Here is a 17,343-nt window from a genome sequence, read left to right on the forward strand (position 1 = left end):
AGTGAGTTTCCTTGATGGCTCACTGGAGGGACAGAGGAAAGACCTGTCAGGCAGAGGAACAAGATTTCTGAGAACTCAAGGCAGGATGGGACCAAGAAGGAAATCATAGGATGTTAAGGATAGGAAGAGACATTAAAATCCTGCATTTTAATCCAGCATTTTACAGATAAGGAAACCAAAGCTCACTGAGTACAAATATCACATAGTCAGTAGCTGAACTAGAAAACTCCTCACCACACATTAACCATGATGTCACAGGCTGAGAGGTGCTTCCTCAGCACCAAGCTGCAAGGAAGATGATAGTTCTTCCAATACCACCGCCGTCAGGCCCATGTTAGGACCAGACCTACGGGGTATGAGTGCTGGCACTCTTCTTAGCTATAGTAGCAAAGAAAGGAATTTGGCCATTTAAACTGAAGTAGGGCTTAGTTCTGAAACAGCTTAAGTTAACAGTGCTAAATAGGCTAGAGAAGAATAGAGGACAGAATTCAGAAACACCATCCAAGGTCTAAGTGGTTCCAGTGAGCTGTGATGCTTAGACCAAGTCTCTGGCCAACCACAGCCTTTATCTGAGATGGCTCCAGTCTTCTCAGTCCCCTTAAACTTAGGCAGTCTGTGTTAAGACTAGATCTGTCTTAACCAAGAATCAGTGGTCCATTTATTCATAATCCTCAAAAAAGTATATGCACCAGACACTGATACTAGTTCATCTAACGTGAGAAGCAGGTTTAAATCCTTTAGTGTTATTAGGACCCCAGTTCTCTAGGAACTGATCAGAGGCTAAATTCTCAAGGACCCCAAAGTTGCTCAAAGCTTCCTCTAGAGCGGTGGTTCTCAAATGCTGGTGTGCATCAGTCTCCTGAGAGTCCATAAAGAACACAGAGGCCCAAGGTCATTAAAGTAGTACAGGCCTGGCTTCCATAGTTTTACCAAGTGTTCCAGGTGATTCTAACACCCAGCAGAGTTTGAGCTCTCTTCCTGCAACACTCAAGTGAGTAAAAATGAAAATGATATTATAAACCTACCTATGTCACCTACATCATGAAGGCCTCCAGCTTAAAATCTAAAACAAGTAAAAAGGAAGATCTAGGGAGATCTGTTTACTACTTACAGCAAAACTGAATAATTTTACTCTTACTAAAAAGTGAATAAATTGCAAAATCCATTATGGAGTCTCAGTTTTAAAAGTGTGAAACATAAATGGGAGAAATTAACAACAAGGCAAAGGATAACTTAAGTGTATGCTATTGTCAAATATTGATTCCAAGTAACAGAAAAAAAAGTTCTGGACAACTTATATAATATCCAACCAATAAGAAACAAACGAAAAAGGTGTCAAAGTTAAAATTAGCAAACAGTGTTATTGCCACTGTGAGGCACAACAGGGAAACAAAGACTAGATTTACTCACCCACTTGAAACAACTAAAAAATCCTAACAATAAATGAATCAGCTCTCAAGACACTGGACATCAAGAAACAAAAAACAGTGTCCCTGAGGGATGGGAAACAAGATGAGCCTATGATTGCTCTCAGCTTATTGTCAGGAGAAGGCTTCCCAGGCCTGGTGCAGAGAACTCAAATGGGGCCCAGGATCTCCCGTGAGATGAGGTGATGAAGCTGGGAGTCTGCGGAGGCCAGAGTTTATAAAACATAACACCTAAGAACAGGTGGCCATAAAGAGAAAGAACTCCAGAGATTTACCAAGCAGCCCCCTTGCTTATTCATATGAGCTTTGATCAATTTTTATGTGTGAGGAAATTGCCACAGGCCAGGGCAAGTATCACCCAAAAGAATTAGAAGGAAGAATTTCAGAGCTCACACATGCCGGAAATAGTGCCTGTTCCCCACAAGCCAGACCAAAAAAAAAAAAAAACCTCAAAATTCATAGGGCATTGGGAAGAGTAAACAAATAGCTTTACTTCAATAATCACATAAAATTAGTCCTAGAACAAAATGCTGCTCTGTCCTAAGAAAGCTTAACAGCAAGACCAAAAAGGAACAAATTGTTCCCAAGTAACTTCATCACACAACAGAAGAAAACTCAAGAATATCTTTAGGAATATAAAAATATCCAGTGCCCAACAAGGTGAGCTTTACAATACCTGGCAGCCAATCAAAAGTTGCCAGGCTTGCAAAGGAGGAGGGGAATACAACTCATAATGATAAGAAAAATCAGTCAAAATTGACCTAGTAATGACACAGATAACAGAATTAGTAAATGAGGACAGACAATAAAACAACAATACTGTAACCCATGTGTTGAATGTAGAGGGAGGACTGAGCATGTCAGACATACAAAATACAAAATATGAAACTGTATGTATAGATGCAAAATAGATACAGGTCAAAAAATGCATACACATATTGTTAAAGGAATCAAAATTTTAAATGGGTAGTAGATTTATAAATGAATTGATTCCCTTTTAAAAAGGAAAAAAGAATGAAACAAAAAAATAGCACTATACCACTGCCTACTTGGCTGTAGATTATCAAATTTAAAAGTTTTAAATGGGCCATGTGGGCTTCCCTGGTGGCGCAGTGGTTGAGAGTCTGCCTGCTGATTCAGGGGACACAGGTTCGTGCCCCGGTCCGGGAAGATCCCACATGCCGCGGAGCGGCTGGGCCCGTGAGCCATGGCCGCTGAGCCTGTGCATCCGGGGCCTGTGCTCCGCAACAGAAAAGGCCACAACAGTGAGAGGCCCGCGTACCGAAAAAAAAAAAAGGCCGTGTATAAGGTTAACAGACAGTAAATAACTCAGTTTTAGCTGGAACCCACCAGAATAAACAAAAATGCTTATACTAATTCTATTGGCAGCAATAAGAATCAAGTGTCATAAAACAGCTACTACCCTTCAAAGTGTGTCACTCCCGTAACCACACTCAATGTCGTGGCATTGGGCTCATGTAGGGATGGATCATAATGAAGTGTCCTTCATCCCTCTCTTTCCTCAGAACTAGATATCAGTAGGACAAAGAGCTGCCTGGTCAGAAATACTAACAACCTAATATTAATAGATCATTAAGTAACACTTTAGATTATTAACTCATTTCAGTAAAACAGACCACACAATATGCACAGTATGATTTTATACAGAAAAAGTTAAAGGTCTAAAGTTATAAAGGATCAAAATTTAGTTCCAAAAATAAGTTCTACCTTTAAGGTTTTGTAGGCACTGCTCATAGTGGTTACACGGTGGTTGGAATGATTACCACCCAACTTACAGAGATGACAAACTGGCCTCTTACATAATTCACAGTACATGTTTATTCTCTCCGTTTCATGTTCTGGGCACATTAAAATCTATTGAATAAAGAATAAAAGTGGGATTAAGGGTCTTCATAGCTTACATGGCACTCAAAAGATTTCAAGTAATTGGGTAAAGTCCCAAAACACAAAGATTTGCTTTATGAAATCACTAAATAAAGCATTTAGTGATTAAAGTAATGAAAGTGTAAAAAGAAATAAAAGCATTTGGTACATTATATGAGAATTCTCTACATTAGAATTACTGTTTTTCAATTTGAGGGTTCAAACGGTCAATTAATTATGTAAGTGTTATTTCCTCTAAACCTGCTGATAAGAAGGTAAAAATTTACTTCCTATAAGACTTAAGTGAAATGCTTAAACAAGCTAGAAAGGTCCTCTGATCATAATGACTAGGTAAATTCTTAATGATCATGATCAATATTTTTTAAGGTATCATAACAAATAACTTATGAGGACCCATAGCCTCATTATCCTCACAAGAAATCTGTTACTAAGAGAGTCTTGGAACACTTTATAAGCTTCCAGATGTTTGCTTTTACATATTGATTGCACACACACTGACCAAATTTAGAACTGTGTTCTCCTGATTTAAGTTTCTACCTTTTTGTTTACTCTGTAAACTATCATCATGGTTACACTGAATTTTTACATAATGTAGCTGTTTTCATTTGGAAAAGAAGGAGGATTCTTTTAAACTAGTGTGTTAATGGAAATCAAAAAGCTGCCCATTATTCCAAAAGATTAGATTTTAAGCAACTACAACTGGTCTGATAACTTAGAGAAAATTTTTTTTAATTCCATTATAAAAAGTCCTAATACCAATGTGTAGCTCCAGGAGAAAAACTGGAAAAGATTTCAAATTTCTAAGCATGCCCAGGTTCCTACATTCTCAAAGCCATTACATTTAAAATAGAATATAAAGTCAGGCTTTCTGCAAGGAATGCAAAAACTCAAAGTTATAAGGCAAATATTCTATAGGATGAGACACCTTTTTAGAACTTGACTATAGTGAATTACACTATTCACTATTTTGTTTCATCTATAACTTCATTCATAAAGTTTTTCTGTACGTTACTATAGAAATTACCCAGAATATTTAAGAAATGCAAATTCCACTTTAAATACTATATAACCATTATATCATAAGCTTCAAACTATTAGGCTGTAGTTACTCTTATTTATTCATAATACAATTTTAGGTAACTAAAAATGTCAGAATGTTTCCCAATCACATCTTTTAGACAATTATGGATTTATCATATTAAAGCACAAAAGCTTTTTAACTTTAACCATTTCAATCTTAGACAGTATATCTGACATCACCTTTCCTCTCTTACTCAGTTATCATTACAAACATTCATATATTGTATTGTATCACACTGTATTGTAATAGAGTGAACCATAATATTGCCTTCTAAGCTCTGGGGACGTTTAGCAACATACTAAATAACTCCAACTACTAGGCCTTAATTTCTTGTTCCAGCTTTTAAAGTTATTTCCCTTCTTACTGTCAGGTTCTAGACTTGTTACAATTTATCTTATCATATTAAGTTTAATACTCTAACTTAATAGAAACTTCACTTACCTTGGGTCTAAAATTCGTAGTTGGGCCCACATACTCATGCTGTGCTTTTACAGTACCCCAAGGATGATAAATTTTGAAGCATTCATTGCAGTAGCTTGCACTACAGTCCATGCAACTTTTTGTGGATTCTTGAGGTGGTGGTTTACAAAGGTCACACATAATGGCTGTGGCTGCCCTGGCTGCCTGACGATATCTTTCAACAATAGTTTCCAAAGTGAAATTTCGAAACAGACCGTTGATTCCCCGTTCTCCAAGATCCACATCATGCTCACAGCCAGGACACGGAAAAGTAGTTGTCCTAGGGGTCAATGAATTGCGCTTCCAGCCTGTGTAATTAGTTAAGTCCTTGTTTAGTTACATCAGTAGGAAAATGGATAGAATGAAAACTAAGGAGTCATGTTTTGGAAAGATACATAACTACAAACATATTGCAAAAACATAATACTCAAAGTGGCTCCATATAAATCAATTTATGTACTGAAAATGCTTTTTTTAAAATGGTTTTTCCTTGGCATACAAAAGATAAGCCCAAGTTATTAAACAGTGATCAAATCAAAAAGGAATGAAATTATTCTGTAATAAATCCCATATAAAAACCATATTAAATCAAACAGATACGTGGACAAAACATATAATACAATACTACACAGGGTCAAGATCTTTTGAAATTATACAATTAATGTTTATAGTTAATTTCATATATCATTCCCAAAGGAATTTGGCTTGCATTTAAATGAACACAGCCTTGGCTCATTGATAGGAACTGAGTTTATACATAAAAGAGCAAGAGTCCTTAACCCAGCCAGGGTCCATGGATTGACTCCAGGAAGAGTCAAATAGTTTGGTAAACTATTTGAAATTATATGCAAAATTTCGCATGTATGTATCCATACATATTTTCTGGTTAAATAACCCATAGCTTTTATCAGAGTCTCAAAAGAATATGTGACCACAAAACTGTTAAGAACCACCGCAAGAGAGGGTATCCCACTGTAGTATTGTTTTATCTAGAAAATTCAGTAGGCAAAATCATTAGTTAATTGAGTGCAATCTATAAAAGAGTAAAAAGCTCATTCACAGATCTAGAATCTAGTGACTTTAAGAGGAACCAACCATTTAATATCTTCTTATGACCTGAAAAAAAGAATCATTAAGATTATTTAATTCAGTAAGCCAGAAGATACACCAAAAAAATTACAGATAACTTTACAATATATAAATAATACAATGAATGACCTTAAACATCACACTCTTCTTCAGTATTATCCTGATTTTAACAAATCAAGAAACCAAGGCATGACGGCCCTTACCCACAGGTTCACAAGAATCTGGGGTAGTCTGTTTAACACAGGTGTATGCCTATCATGTTCCCTCCTCTTCTGTATAAATTTGAGTATGTAGCCTTGGTTGCCTGCAAAATAACTTCCTAAATATAAACACAAAGTTTTTAACCTACAGCCTTCTTTCATACTACTATGTATCCAGTACCAAAAGTGAATGGTTAAACTTAGTATATGACATTTAGAAAAGGTCTTTAAACAGCTATATTAATATTGCCTTGGCAACATTACTATCATCACTGAAGACTGTCTTAAAAGATATCTGGCATATCACTACATAAATCACTACAGGTAAAATTTAGTGATCAGCCCACGATATTATTCATTTGAAGTGACTTTACACCATGCAAAATGGCATTAGGCCCCCAAAGCTACTTATGCAACAAACATGCAGCTACACTATTTTAAATTTTAAATATTTTCAAAATATTTAAAGATATTTTTAACCTTCACATTTTAAAACATACCCAAAAAAGCATACAAAAAAATCTGCCCCATAAAAATTTGAAAATCCGACATAAAATATACTCTTGTAATAATTCTAAAAACATGCAATACAGTACAAGATATTTCACACCACAGCAGGCACATAATAAAATAAGCAGCAGAGCTACTTTTAAAACACATGCCAATGAAAATTTTGTTTAGTGAAAAAACAAGCCAAATAATTCTGGAAGTGATATAGTACAGTGGTCAAGTTTAAACAAATGGAAATTCATATTTAATTGCATGCTTCCACACATGAACTAGGTGATATAAATTAAAATGGATACCTAATCTCAACAGTCAATGTTTTTAAAAAAATGAATTACTGGTTTTATGAATAGAAGATTGTGATCAATTATGTAATGGGGAAAAACAAAAGTAAATTATGCCAGTAAAATCACGCTTTAACACATACACTGGTGACACCCAGATTTTGGCCTCATGTTCAGAAATTTTAGAAAAAAAGTTTTATCCCTTTTCTGTAAACCTCTTTTGTTTTTATAATAAAAAAAACAAGGTATAAAGCATCACACTGAACTTCTTATATCAGACAAAATACTAAATCAATATATCTGCTAAAGAACTTTTATTTCATCTGTCTTAACTTCTACCATTGTTTTCATAAAAACAATCAATAGAATATATATTCAGGGCAATAAAGAAAACAGGACAGATCTAAGGATATTCTGGGAAGTGAGCCTGATGGAAAAAAGTCAAGATGGTAGAACTAAGAAAAAAACATAACAGAATCAACATTTCTCTATAACTCTGCTAATATAGTAAACATTAGCCAAATGTGGCTATTTAAATTTAATTAAAATTTAATTTAAAATTCATTTCCTTAGTTGTACTACCCACATTTAAAATTCTCAAGAGCCACATATGGCTAGTGGCTACCATCTTGTATGGTGCATGGTCAAACATTTCTATAATTATAGAGAGGTCTATGGGACAGTACTACCCAGTAGCATGATATAATGGGGAAAAAAAGTAATGATGTCTTAGAAAGGTAAAGAAGCAATATAGGCCAAGCAATGCAATTTTCTATGTCAAACTCCATTTGCGGGGTCAATAATATTTGCTAATTATCTGAACACTGCCACCTCACAGAATCAATTCTTTACCCCATACCTTTAACTTCAACGACAGATTAAACTAGTTAAGCATAAACCACGACACAATTATAAAATGAAGACGCAATAAAAATTTCAAACTTGTTTATAGCAAATCCCCCCCCAAAAGTCAGCTTTCCATCATATGTTTTACCGTTTAAATGATCAAAGAGAATAATAAAGTATTTCAAAACAAAGAGAGTCAATTCATGACAGGTTCCAAACCTGTGCCAGCTGCATCTTCTCCCATATCCTGGCTGCAAACAACTTCCCCACTGTTAACACCTGGACACGTTAAGTAGACTATTTCTCCTCATGCTGGACACTCACGTTGGGCTTCCTGGTGTTGTGCATTGGACTGATGCCTTCTGCTTCCACCTTAATGCTTCCACATTCTGACCATCTGATGCCTATGAGTTACATTTACCCTTTGAGTATTAGCATTTTCAAACTGCAAAAACTTTTTCTCGACTACCCTCTGAAGCAAAAGTAGGTAGCAAGGTAATTTTTTAAGCAAACTGTTCCTATCTTTCCTCCTAATTATTAACTTTCAACACTTCAAATTCTCAGGGACTCACTAAAGCCTGTAAGAGAATGGATTACACGTGGCTTCTAGAAGTGGCTGTAAGATTTTAAAATCGAGGCATGTAGAAGCAGGTGAGGAAACCAGAAAAGGGATACATTTCAGGTGTTTATTTTCTCCACTAAAATTTAAGGTATCACCAGCATTCCTGAAAAAAAGTAGCCAATTTTACTTTAAAGGTCAACTGGAGTAAAAACAAAAAATTATTTTAATAAAATGGGTTGGCCCACCTTTCACACAAAAGCAATGTACGTTATTTACCCACAAGTGAGACCTGAGTGTTAAAACTCTGAACCCAAATACCTTAAAATAAAAACAAAAAATACACCATACGCACAAACAAGCAAAGATTATGGTATTAACTACAAAAATTATCAATACCTTTAAGCAAATTTTTAAATACAGAAGAAAGTACTGGTTTATTTAACCTCCCGAAGGGTAATATGGCTGTCAACATAAGCTTTGTTCCACTAAGTAAATGTAAAGCATCTTTAAGGTAACATTAAAAAAAAACAAGGGGATGTCATTTTCTTTAAAAATATCCCATAATGGACATGTGTGTGTGTGTGTGTGTGTCTGTGTGTGTGTGTATACATGGCAAAATGCAAGCACTAATAATCAGAGCTCCATTTAAAAACATCAGAAATTGTTTGGAATTTTAGTCCTGTTGACCTTTAAGTCATGTCAGCCAAATTTGTTCACTTTCTACATGATTTTGAAGACTTGACCACTGATATTTATTTTAAAAAAAACTTTATCTATATAAAGTTATTTAATTTAAATCTAACACTATACTGCCTGCGGCCACACAAGCAATAAAGCATTTTCTACCTCTCCACCCCAAAGATCTCCGTTGTGATGCTGTGAACAATGAACAGAAAGCTGGATTTAGAATTTAATTTCAAAGAGAAGATTCACAACATGTTAACAAAAGATAAAGCAGTAACTGTGTCCTACACATAATACAATTACTGAATTAACAGTAAAAAAAAAAATGTCTTTCCTGGTACGCATGGTATTTATATAAAGCCACCAATGTAAAACAGTCATCAAGCTTATCCTATCACGGTTCAGAATTAATCACTGTTGGTGCATCACTTAAGAGACCTATACTTTATCCTATAGATTTGTATTTTTAAACAATCACACTTCTGAAAACTGTTGAATATATAAAGTAAAAATCAAGCATCTCTTTTCTGGTTTTTTTAAGTGATCTAAATCAACACAGTAAATAAACATTACTACCAATGATTGTATCTTAATGACAACAGGTAATACAGAATGGGAGAAAAGCTTGCATATATATGACCAAAAATGAACACTTATATAGCTCTTTTATTTTTACACAATTTAACATGCTCGTGTTATACACACAAATCTTACTCTCCTTTCAAGGCATGCTTTTATTTTAAAATCTGTCAAATGACCCATGCAATGCTATTTGAAAGGAATATGTGTGAAAGTGTAAGCCACATATGTCATTTTATATTTTCCAGTAGCCACAAAAAAGTAAAAATAAACAAGTGAAATTAATTTCAGTAATACATATTTAACCCAATATATCCAAAAACTCTCATTTCAAAATGTAATATAAAATTATTAGAGGTATGTTATATTCATTTTTTCACTCTAAGAGGTACAAGTGCATATCTCAATTCAGACTAATGTGTCTCAAGCACTCAACAGTCACCTGTGGCTAGTGTACTGGACAGATCTGGAATTTTTGCTGTGAATATACCCAGAGTACTACTACTCTTCCACAAGGCAGCCATCATATTCTGCAGTCATCCCTTCACCAAATATTCTTATTTCCTATAATTGATCTCCACAGAGAAGCTTTCTAACTTGCCCCCCATGAGGACATAATACAGCTTAACAGGGCTCTTCCTAAAGAAGAGGGAGGAACATCTCGGTAAATCTAGTTTTGATCTCTTGTTCTGGAAAAATGCCATCATCGATAAATATAAGCCATCATGGCATGCTCTGTACAAATCTTACAGCAAACGTTTGTCATTCAACATCCACTCAACACATATTTATTAAACATCTACCAACTACTGTGCTAGTTAAGTTCCTGAAAACAGAAACAGTTAACTATTTTTCATCTATATTTCATTCATACTTTATATCGATCACATAAAAACCAAATCTTAAGATTCAAAGCCTATATAAAACACAGAATTTCATGAAATACACATGTGAGCTCAATCTAATGATCAGTAGAAATACTAGTATTTAACTACAATTTTATTTCATGGTCTGTGCTGAATATTAATATACAAAGTTAATCTTCTTGGTCAATCAAGCCAGGGTCCCTAATTATCCAATGAGGATCTAGCAACAGAATATGAATTTTTATCTGACAGAATGATTTTAAGCTATCACTGTCTTTCCTCCCCTCCTCAGTATGCCAGTTTCCTAACAGGGACGAAAACATAAAAGTGATGACTTCACAAAGAGCATAACCCTCTCCAACCTCATACATCCTGCACTCCCATCGTTACCTAATGCTCCCTTTTTTGTATATACGTATAATTTTTATGTGTGTAAAATATCCTCCAAGGAATTGGTGATTACCATTTTTAAAAAATTCATGTTTTTAAAATATCATAATACCACTCTTAGAACAAATCTCCTCTTATACACTCTCTGATGGAGCACATAGACACAAATATTGCCCAAGGAGACTCCATATCACAGCATGGACCAAAAAAGATGGCATTCTCTAACATGCAAATGAGGAGAAAAAGATTCTTTTCTGATTTTAAAAAAAGGGTTTTTTTTAACAATATTAAAAAGTTACTCCTATACTAAAGAGGGAGAAATGGACAGAGTGGACAAAAGGATTAAACTGAAAACCTCAAAGCCCAAACTGGGCAGAGCTGAAGCCCTGAAGTCTGGTGCTCATGGCCGCTCGAGGACTCTCCTCCATAGGAAGGAAGTGCTGAACATGATGCTGTGGTATTTCTACCCAAACCTCTACCTCCCCTTGACCCTTACTGCCGATTTTGGCCCTTAACTTCCCAGTGGCCCTGTTCCCAATGATTTTAAATTAATTTTGATCTACATTAATCCTGCAATAGATGTTCAGAAGAAAGAAACACCACCCCTATAGGAAAAAATTTAAACACCGGCTATATAATAATGGTATAGGACTTCCCTGGCGCCGCAGTAGTTAAGAATCCGCCTGCCAATGCAGGGGACACAGGTTCAAGCCCTGGTCTGGGAAGATCTCACATGCCACAGAAGCAACTAAGCCCATGCGCCACAACTACTGAGCTTGCGCACCATAACTACTGAAGTCCGTGCGCCTAGAGCCCAAGCTCCACAATGAGAAGCCACCGCAATGAGAAGCTCATGCACTGTAATGAAGAGTAGCCCCCGCTCACCGCAACTAGAGAAAGCCCACACGCAGCAATGAAGACCTAACGCAGCCAAAAATAAATAACTTTATTTTTAAAAATAAATAATTTTTAAAAATAAATAAATTTATTTTTAAAAATAAATAAATAATGGTATAGTACATGTGCTATACATCTAATTAGATCTACTTCTACACACTACTACAGAATTCCACTACTGTTTAGCTGATGTTCAAAATCCTTACTTTAAAATTTGGATTAAAAAATGGCTGAAGAATAAAATGGAATAAAATGATACCAAATAACATTCCTCTAAAAAGTCTTCTAGAACTGGGCATTATGTAGTCTCATCCCTTAATTCTGCATATTTATTTACCTATTACCACACATAGATGGTTCCCTAGTAAGTACTTCAGTGGTCCATTATTTCATTCCTCATATAAAGGACTTCACAGGGTCAGAACACCCCCTAAAATACAGACACAGTTAATAATGGGTTCAATACAAAATTCGTGTTCAATATCCAATATCCATTTTAAATGCATACCAAAAGACAATAAAAGTTCATTTTGACGTTTTAAAAGTTCATTTTAAAAGAGAGAGGGATTCTTTTCTAACTATAGTTTTAATTTATTCACCTGGAATGATTAACCCCCAAAACAACGAAAATAATTTCCCTTCCACAATTATCACTGAACATACAACCAAACTCCACCACCCCAGGTTCCACCACATACCTGGTCTGCTAATTCTGTCAATTTTATCCATGCTAGGGGAGGGAAGCCGAAGTCGAGGACTGCTCTGATTGGAGTTGTCTGATCCCACGTCATTGAATGAATCATCAAGCATCAGTAAGAGTTCTTTTACACATTTATGACAGATACTATGTTGACAAGGGAGAATCAACGGGTGGGTAAACAGCTCCTTGCATGCCGGGCAAATGAGCTCTCTTTCAATATTCTTAATGGTAACCTTAAGTTGAGAAAAAGAAATCAGAATCAAAGGCTTTTAGTGTAAATACATTTAGTGTAAATACATTTAGTGTAAATTAACATGCTTATACCTCTTGTATAAGTACATGTGTTAACCTTTCAAAAAAGAATTAAACAGATTTTTTTAAAGTCTGAAGTTTCATTTTGGTTATGAAAGTCTATACCATTAATTATGTCCCCCTCATTATCCATTGCCTAGAGGTGAAGGGGCATGAAATGGTTAAAGAAAAAAAAAAAGAGAAAACCTGAAGTATGAGAAAAATTAGCATAAAGTATTAGGGGACCATAATATTTCATCAACAATTATTAAGTTATTAAATCATTATTAATTAACTGATTTAGGACTTCAATGAAATCCTGAAAGTAGATTACTTCAATAAAAATTAAGTATATAGCACTAAGAATAGGATTATTCCTATTTAGCACATTAGCTCTGTAACTGGCAAGTAACAAGAGCTGGTAAAAACTGGGTTAGCCATTATGTTCATGGAACTCTACTTGAAATCTATTTACAAGCTGAATTATCTGCAACTTTCTATATTAAATGTGACCATTTTCCACATGCTGCAACTGTAATGTAGGTAAGAGTTTCTCAGGCTGCATATCAAAGCAGTTATCTTAAAAGCACTTTATGAATACTAAAAGGGTATAGGGGATTAGAAGGAACCATTATAAATGCTCTCTCGATACTACAGGCTTGCAATATTTTCAGTGAGAAACATTTAGACTCATCACAACTAAAAAGGTCTAATGACCTCATACCAGTTTTCCCATTCTTTGCCTGTGTAGTTTTTCCCCACGGATCCCAAACTTCAGGTGCTATGAATCTATATTTAGCATACCTGCAATTTTAATGACGGTAGAATTTTAAAGTACTCATAAACCTGTACAGTCATTTCAACTACTGGAAACACAGAGAAAATTAAAACTGAATTAATTCACTTGTTTTAGTTACATAAAAATGCATGTGAGTATTCCCCTTAAAATGACACCAAGTGCTTTAATAATCCCAGACAATAGCACTTCAGCCAACTGGCTTTATCACTGTCAATGGGTCTTGTGATGCAGCGTTTCTTGATGCATCTCACAATGTTTAAAAAAAGCCCACATCACATCACAGTTTTAGTAAATTTGGAAGATATCCACACCTCACAATTCACATCAAACAATACAGAATATTCACATCCTCTCTCATTTCGTAAAGAATTTGACATCTGATTCAAAAGGAAATTATTGTCCTGAATGTTCAGAACAGGCTCTCACGCCCCATTTTATGAGAGGTGTACTTCCCACTGAAAGATCTAAAATCATTTCCACTTTTCTTGTACACAGAGCAGTGCATAAGCTTGCTAATCACGATGGATATAAAGCAATTCTTACGCAAAAGAAAAATTTAGTGCTCATTTTACACTCATTGAGAGGAAACAACCTGATTAAGAGAAATGTGATGTGCTGGCTCCCCCAATTAAGCTATTTCAAAATAAATGAGGTTCGACGGGAAACTAGCAAGTTGGAAAGAATTGCATATCCGACCCCTTGAAACAAAAACACTTGTACCCCGACAGCTGCTGCAGTAAGCCCGCCTCCCTCGAGCAGGCAAAGGCGGGGAGGAGCCACTGCTCGCGGTGACTGCGGGCCCGGCCCGCGAGGGTCCGAGGGGGACTCGAGAGCCGCCGCCACCGCGCTCCCAGACAAAGGAAGGCGGGACACGCGCGGGACACGCGCCCCGGGCCGCGACGGGCACCCGACTCCCTAAAGCGAATTAATTCTACAATCTGAATACCATTAAAGAGCCCCGCCCAAACTCCCCGAGGTTTTCAGGTGAGCCATCACCGCACAAGAGTGGCACACTCTTCCGGGCCCCGGTGACCCCGAGTCCGACCGTCCCACTGAGGGGCAGAAAGGGGGCGCCCCGGGTTGCGAAACCCTGCCCGGGGCGGGAAAGGCGAAGAGGAAGCGGGGCCACCACACGCCCGCCCTCGCTCCTCCGGGGGGAGAGGGTCCCTCACGGCTCAGGGCAGAGGGGAAAGAGAGACCCAGGGGACCCGGCGCGCCGCCACCGAGGCGTTAGGCGGCCGTCCCTCTCCCCCACTCACCAGCGAGTCTGAACCATCCCCCTCCATGGTAGCCTTTTGCCAGGTGTCATCAAAGGCAGGATCCAAACAGGCAGACGGGCGGCCCCTGGCTGGTTCTGGTAAGCGGGTCCCTGTGGCGGCCTTGGGACCTCGGTTCGGAGCCGGAGGGCGAGCTGGTCAGCCGGACCCCACCAGCGGACCGACGCGGCGAGGAGGAGGTCAGGGCGGGCGAAAGCAAAGACGCGGAGAGACGAGCTTTGCTCCCTACGGTGGCTCCGTGAATCCCGCCCCGCAGCCGGCTGCAGCGTCGGCTCCTGCGGCCTGCGGCTGGGCGGGCAGCCACGCGGAGACCGGGCCAGGGGTCCGTGGAGGGCGGGGCCGGGGCGGGGCGGCGCCGTCGCCCGGGCAACAGCGCCCACCGCACAAAGGAGGAGGGGCCGCGGGCGGGCGGGTGGAAGGCCCAGCGGCGGAGCAGTGGGCGGGGGTGTGGCCGTCGGCGGGGTTCCAGCTCGCTCAGCCACCGCAGCTGCCCCTTCCCCGCCCCTCCTCACTGCCGCCCGGGCCGCCACCTTCGCCCCCTGCCGGGTAGGAAGTCTCGGAGGGTCGGAAGTGAGGGCGGGGAAGGGGCGGTGGAGGCCGAGGGCCGAGCCGGGGCGGGGCCGCGGTGGAGCGGGCCGCGGTGGAGCGGGCCGCGGTGGAGCGGGCCGGCGGTGCTGCCCCAGACTACTGCCCTGGCCATTGCTCCGCGCCGACCCTCTGCTCTTCATTTTTCTTTCCGTGCGCTTTGTTAAAGCGCGGACTAAGCATTCAGAGACAAGCTCCATTTCCTGACTCTAGCCGGGGCGGCAGGGAGAGGGCTGGCCCAGGCCGCCTTCCCGTGCCGTCGCACCTGGCACACAGAGTCGCGCGCGGGGGAGGCGACCAGGGCGAGACCCAGCTCACCCCGCCCCAACCGGGGTCGGGGGTTTCCCCTAGAGGGTCCCTGTCCCCGCCCCGCTCTCCTCCTTCTCTTCCGGCCCGATTCGTAGCGTGAACTTCACATTCCCTGACTGGTCACCAACCACTCGTTTCTGCTTCTGCTTTTACACACCAGGGCGCCGCGCTGCCACGCACGGCACGTTCTTGCCAAGTGGCGCGGGGACAAGCCGCAGCATAGGGGTCCCTCTCCCGGGTACTGGCCGGGAATTAGAGGCGGCAGCTCCCTGCCCCGCCTAGTGTGTGCGTCCCGCCGCCGCCGCCGCCGCCGCCGCCGCGCGGTTCCCACCCTCGGGCACGGAGGGTGTGGGGAAATCGGGACAGCTGGTTGGTCTTTAACGGCTCCGGCACCCACGCACCCAGGCGGTGGGCGCCCGGCCTGTGTTCAGGCACCGTTTTTCCAGGTCGGAGACTAGCCGCATAAAGTTCACCTGCTGCGGTTCAAGCGCGTTTCTTCCAGTTTTCAAGGCAAACCGAAAACACATTAACGTGGGGTTGTTGGAAACCGTATTGTTAGATCACGCCACCGCCCTCCCAGCTGGCTAAATAATTCCATCTCATGTATAGACTGAGAAAACAGGAGCTCTAAGCAGCTGGGCGAAGGGACCACAGAGCTGTAGCGCGGCATCCCGTTTAGGTTTTGACACGCTTCCCACTTTTATTTCCCATTTGGGACAAGTCTCTGTCTGTGGCAAGTTCCGCCGTCTTCCCACAGCACTGTCAGCAGTAATAGCCTCTTCTCCAGCCGACAATTAAATAACGCTGTGGCAGTGCAGAATTAAGAACAGCAAGGGACCGTAGCAATTGTCTTTAATGGAATACCCTCAATTTACAGATGAGGTGCAGAGAGGATGAACACCTTGCCAAGTAATGACTGGACTATTCTGATCCAGATTAATGCCCGCTGCGTGGCCGAACATGCTGGAGTTGAGGCTGCTTCCTCCCCACAGGTTCTGAAGCGTCCTAATCAGAAGGGAACTGAGGAAGATAACAAAATGCGTGTGTAATTTAGTTACCTATATGATGTCCTACACTATGTTCCCATATAGATTTTAAAAGGCTCGACCATTAAAAAGCATTATAAGTCGGTTTCTGTCTTTAATTCTGGTCTTTGGGTTCAACAATACCCCTTTGGCTGTAATCTCACATCAGCACACTTGAATAGTGCTTTGGTCCAAAACTAACGAAAGTACAGAGTAAAAGAGATTAGAAGGTTTCATTAACATGAACTAAAGAAAAAACTGTATAGACAATACTTGGCTGAAAATAAATTTGAAAGCCCTTCCATTATGCAAATCAAATGACAATGAGTTATTTTCCACCTGATTCTCAAAGTTCAAAAAATATGTTAATACACTTGGTAAGAATGTGGGAAACTAGACACTTTCAAACTTTTTTGTAACAGTGTAGATTGGTCCAGCTTATTTGAAGGGAAATTTTGTAAAACCTATCAAAAAATTTCAGTGTTTCTCCTTTTAAGCAATTCCACTTCTAATAACTTTCCCACTGAAAGACTTGCATTGTGCACAAAAACATGTACAAAGATCTCAGGGGGACTTCACAG

General features: G+C 39.5%; 1 protein-coding gene and 1 long non-coding RNA gene across 2 annotated transcripts in view; one reads left to right on the top strand and one right to left on the bottom strand.

Moving 5' to 3' along the window:
• Positions 1-17,343, bottom strand: part of TRIM36 (tripartite motif containing 36) — a 52,561-nt gene that overhangs the window by 28,017 nt on the left and 7,201 nt on the right. The window contains exons 2-4 of the mRNA XM_060146194.1: positions 12,475-12,709; positions 4,855-5,180; positions 3,156-3,302 (exon numbers count right to left, since the gene is read on the bottom strand). Of these exons, the coding sequence (XP_060002177.1) occupies positions 3,156-3,302; positions 4,855-5,180; positions 12,475-12,709 (708 nt within the window). The remainder of the gene's footprint in view (positions 1-3,155; positions 3,303-4,854; positions 5,181-12,474; positions 12,710-17,343) is intronic.
• LOC132518183 (uncharacterized) lies at positions 14,396-16,807 on the top strand. Its single transcript, XR_009539876.1, has 3 exons — positions 14,396-14,550; positions 14,858-15,022; positions 16,615-16,807. It is a non-coding gene; the product is annotated as an uncharacterized LOC132518183 (long non-coding RNA).

The sequence above is a fragment of the Lagenorhynchus albirostris genome, chromosome 3 (genome assembly GCF_949774975.1).
Source record: "Lagenorhynchus albirostris chromosome 3, mLagAlb1.1, whole genome shotgun sequence".
NCBI classification, from domain to species: domain Eukaryota; kingdom Metazoa; phylum Chordata; class Mammalia; order Artiodactyla; family Delphinidae; genus Lagenorhynchus; species Lagenorhynchus albirostris.